This window comes from Nelumbo lutea, chromosome 7, assembly GCF_056320005.1.
Source record: "Nelumbo lutea isolate HS-2025 chromosome 7, American lotus-T2T, whole genome shotgun sequence".
Taxonomy (NCBI): Eukaryota; Viridiplantae; Streptophyta; class Magnoliopsida; order Proteales; family Nelumbonaceae; genus Nelumbo; species Nelumbo lutea.
This window is the reverse complement of record NC_142690.1, coordinates 40,838,681-40,843,285: the sequence shown is the minus strand read 5'-3', so window position 1 is coordinate 40,843,285 and position 4,605 is coordinate 40,838,681. Positions and strand designations below refer to the sequence as shown.

The 4,605-nt window shown below is 38.9% G+C and overlaps 1 protein-coding gene across 1 annotated transcript; it reads left to right on the top strand.

Moving 5' to 3' along the window:
* The first annotated feature begins 2,026 nt into the window (after window positions 1-2,026).
* On the top strand, window positions 2,027-2,629 carry LOC148846167 (uncharacterized). The gene is made up of 3 exons (XM_088955941.1): window positions 2,027-2,216; window positions 2,280-2,371; window positions 2,531-2,629. The coding sequence occupies exons 1-3, from the start codon at window positions 2,027-2,029 to the stop codon at window positions 2,627-2,629; spliced, it is 381 nt and encodes a 126-aa protein (XP_088812067.1).
* The last annotated feature ends 1,976 nt before the right edge of the window (window positions 2,630-4,605 follow it).

The window sequence follows — 4,605 nt, the reverse complement described above, 5'->3', positions numbered from 1 at the left end:
AATGAGGGTACAAAGTGGTTGGTGTATGGTAATTGATTTTCGAAAACTTAATTTGGCCACTCGAAAGTACCACTTTCCCTTACCCTTCAACGATCAGATGTTAGAAAGATTAGCAGGTAAGGCCTTCTTTTGTTTTCTTGGTGGATTCTCAAGATATTATCAGATAGTTATTGCCTAGGAGGACCAAGAGAAAGCTACCTTCACTTGCCCATTTGGTACCTTTGCTTACAGACGGATGCCTTTCGGTCTATGTAACGCTCCAGGCACTTTTCAAAGATGCATGATAAGTATATTTTCTGATTTTATTGAGAAGTGCATTGAAATGTTCATGGATGATTTTACTGTTTATAGTGATTCGTTTGATGACTACTTAAGTAATTTAAGTAAAATTCTGAATCGAAGTGTAGAGACAAATCTTGTTTTGGATTGTGTTGGGACATGTTATTTCGACTAGAGGAATAGAGGTCGACAAGGCCAAGATTGATTTAATTGTGAGCTTACCTTACCCTACAAATGTTAGAGAAGTTCGTTCCTTTCTTGGACATGCAGGTTTCTATCGCAGGTTTATCAGAGACTTTTCAAAAATTGTCCTGCCATTGTCCAATTTGCTTCAGAAGGATGTGCTTTTCGATTTTGGAGATGAGTGCAAGGAAGCATTTGACAAGCTCAAGAAATTATTAACAATTGCACCCATTATTCAACCACCTGATTGGAACTTGCCCTTTGAGATTATGAGCAATGCAAGCAACTATGCGGTAGGGGTTGTTTTAGGTCAACGAGTTGATGGGAGGAGCCACGCCATCTACTATGCTTCAAAAACATTGAATGCTGCACAGTGCAACTACACAACTATTGAAAATGAGATATTAGCAATTGTGTTTGCTTTAGATAAATTTCGATCATATTTGCTTGGCTTTAAAGTAATTGTATTTTCTGATTATGCAGCTTTGAAATACCTGTTAGCGAAAAAGGAGTCAAAACCGAGGCTGATAAGGTGGATACTCTCGCTCCAAGAGTTTGATTTGAATATTAAGGATCGAAAGGGAGCTGAAAACTCGATGGCAGATCATCTAAGTAGGTTGGTAAAAGATGATGACTCCTCACCCATCTTTGAGCCGTTTCCTGATGAGCAATTGTTTCACATAAAAGTTATAGTTCCTTGGTATGCTGATATTGTGAACTACTTGGTCACCGGAATTTTTCCGAATTACTTCCATGAAGAATAACGTCAGGTATGAGGCAAAATATTATGTATGGGACGAACCCTATCTATGGAAATTCTACTATGATCAAGTAATTAGGAGGTGTGTCCCTAAGAATGAGCATATGTCGATTTTAAGCTTTTGTCATAATTATGCTTGTGGTGGTCATTTTGGGCCAAAGAGAACTGCTCGAAAGGTTTTAGATAGTGGGTTATATTGGGCAACCCTATTTAGAGATGCATACTTGTTTTGTAAAAATTGTGAAAGATGCCAGCAAACAGGTGCATTATCTCACAGGAATGAGATGCCCCAAACCCCCATTCTTGTCTGTGAAATCTTTGATGTTTGGGGTATTGATTTCATGGGACCCTTTCCTCCCTCTTGTGGTTTTGCTTATATACTTTTGGCGTTCGATTATGTCTCAAAATGGGTGGAAGCAAAGGCCGCCAGGACTGATGATTCTAAGTGTGTTGTAGGGTTTATCAAATCTAACATTTTCAGTAGGTTTGACATTCCTCTAGCCATCATAAGTGATCAAGGGACCCACTTTTGCAATAGAGCCATTGAAGTCTTGCTGAGGAAGTATGGGATGCATCATCGAATCACTACTGCTTATCACCCCCAGGTTGATTTTAGAGAAGACGGTGAATCAAGGAAGAAAGGATTAGAGCCTACATCTAGATGATGCACTTTGGGCATATCGAACAACATACAAAACACCAATAGGGATGTCCCCTTACAGGTTGTTTTTTCGCAAATCTTGCCACTTGCCGGTTGAAATTGAACATAGAGCCTATTGAGCAATCAAACGCTGCAATATGAACATGGAAGAAGCTGGCAAGGCAAGAAAGATCCAATTGCAAGAACTGGAAGAGTTGCGGTTAGAAGCATATGAGAATTCGAAAATCTACAAAGAGAATACCAAATTGTTCCATGACAATTTACTTTTAAGAAAACAATTTATAATTGGACAAAAGGTTTTATTATACAATTCTCGACTCCAACTCATGCCAGGTAAGTTGCATTCCAGGTGGATGGGTCCATTTGTTGTTACTAATGTGTTTCCTTATGGTGCAGTAGAGATCAAAAGTCTCAATACAGGCAAGATTTTCAAGGTGAATGGGCATCGATTGAAGTTGTTCCATGAGGATGCAAATGTCTCCTCTACGGTAGACATCTCGTTGGACCTTCCTAGTTATTCATCGAGTTAAAGAAGCAAAGGAGGACGTCGAGCATAACGACGTTAAACAATTGCGCTTATGGGAGGCAACCCATTGTGTTTAGTTAATTTTGTTATTTTGTTTGGTTTTGATTTCTGTGATTAACAGTTGATTTTATATCTGAAGGAACCCAACAAGGCGTACAGGGAAGTTCCCCCAAATCCTTCTACTATATGCATAACCACATACATTGGGGACAATGTATAACTTAAGTGTGAGGGGATTAGAGAAATCTTGTGGAATTTGGGATAACCCTAGCATGCTTCGATCATCACTTCTTGACTTTACCTTTTGAAATTTCTGCTCCCTAGAAACTTATCCTTGAATGATTTCGACTTATCAGGAATCATGTGCTTAGGCTGAATAGATAGGATAGGATGCAAGCATGACTAACTGATTTTTTTTTTGCTGCATATGGTACCTCATTATTTTAATCGATCAATAGGCAAGATGCATATAAATTGTCCGCATAAGGGCCTGATTGATTTTCACATAAATATCTGTCAAACATGGTTTGATTATTCTAGAACTTGCTGTGTTAGGCATGTTGAGACCACGATCGATGAATTCATGAATCAGATGGTGATGCCTTGTGATTCGTTCTTGTGCAAAATAAATAAATAAAAATAAATAAATAAATAAAATAAAATTGTGACTAATGTGAGATGGAGTATAAAATGCACTCACATCTAGAAATGAAAGCAAGGGTGAGATGGAGCATAAAATGCACTCACCCTAGAACCCCAACCCCATTCTCACCTTCAGACCCTTGGAATTCATATTAAGTGGTGGAGATGTGATACATAGCAAGCTTATGGCAATAACACACATTGTTTTGACCTAAGAAACAAAGAAAGATAATTGAATCTGGCTGAATTGGTTTATTAAAGCAATGGGTACTTGTTTAGTCCAAGAAGGTTCAGCCGGTGGAAGGCTTGTTTCCTTGACTGTCGATTTAATTTGAGACCATGAGGAATGGTGATTTGCGATCACTCTTGGATGAGAAAAAGGGGAAAAAGAGATGGAAGGGGAAGGTTACCAAGTTTGGACCGAAGCATGCAATGGATCGGGCTTTATGTTGAGAAAAAGAGAGATTAAAAATCAGTAGGGAATTAGTTTCTTTTGTTTTGCTTGAATTTTGCCTTGCCCGAGGACGGGCAAAGTTTAACTGTGGTGGGATCTGATGAGAGTAAAAAGTACCATATTTTTATCCCCTAATATTCACTCTTTTACATTTATATAGCACTTAAATGGACTCATTACTCTTGTATTTCGATTCAGGGCAAGAAAGAAGGCAATTGGAAGAAAACATGGCAATTCAGATGATTTTGCACAGGTTCGACAACAGTCAGTAATCTAGGCATAACTCTCAATTCCGGACTCTGAATTGGACAATTCTAGTGGCATCAGAAATACGAAAGAAATGCCCACAACTTTTATGTTTTGGCTTTTGACAGGATTCATCCATATTGAATACAAAACTGGGCCCGAAGTCGGAGCAAGTTTGTAGCCAGGCCCATTTCACAACTGAAGCCCAACTCACAGAAGAGCCTTGTAGTAGCCCAAGTTTTTAAAGCATACCAACTCGAATTCAAGAACCAAGAGTCCCAATTTCGAATGTAATCTCTTGAGAGAGAGTCTTATCAGATCTAAAGTTTTGAATGTAATCCTAGAGAGATAAGAAGATTGAGACTATATCATTAGATAAGAGATAGGATAGGATTAGTTCAAAACAGATCAGGGCTATCTACCTAAGGTTAATCTCCTAGAAGGAGTTGGAAAACAATCATCTCCCTCAGCTATATAAAGAGGGGGGCAGACCAGCTCTAGGCATCAACTCAATCATCCAACAATCAAGCATTAAGCAACTCAAGAAGTGTTAGACAGTTTTGTATGCCCTTATCTTCAATCAAAATGATGTACTTTATGAGTTTATTGTAAATGAATAAAAGTGCATATTTGATTCATGTTCCCTTGGTATGTTTCTGTGCAATACCCTTAAACTGGACACTTAATGAGACTCGTGTTAGTTTAGAATGTTCACAGCCAGTGGGTCGGTCTGGGGAGACCTATCCTGACAAGGCTGACACTGTGGTGCCACCAAGTCGGTTGGGGTGGCTTGTCTCAGCTACCGGGGTGAGACCCTAGGCACATATAGTGTGGGATTAATTGAATCTTTGAAC

Excerpts from the sequence above, each read along its gene's own strand:
- LOC148846167 (XM_088955941.1), top strand. The coding sequence starts at position 2,027 with ATGGAAGAAGCTGGCAAGGCAAGAAAGATCCAATTGCAAGAACTGGAA. Across the intron at positions 2,217-2,279 it reads TCGACTCCAACTCATGCCAG|TAGAGATCAAAAGTCTCAAT; the intron begins GTAAGTTGCATT and ends CTTATGGTGCAG. Across the intron at positions 2,372-2,530 it reads ATGCAAATGTCTCCTCTACG|TTGATTTTATATCTGAAGGA; the intron begins GTAGACATCTCG and ends TGTGATTAACAG.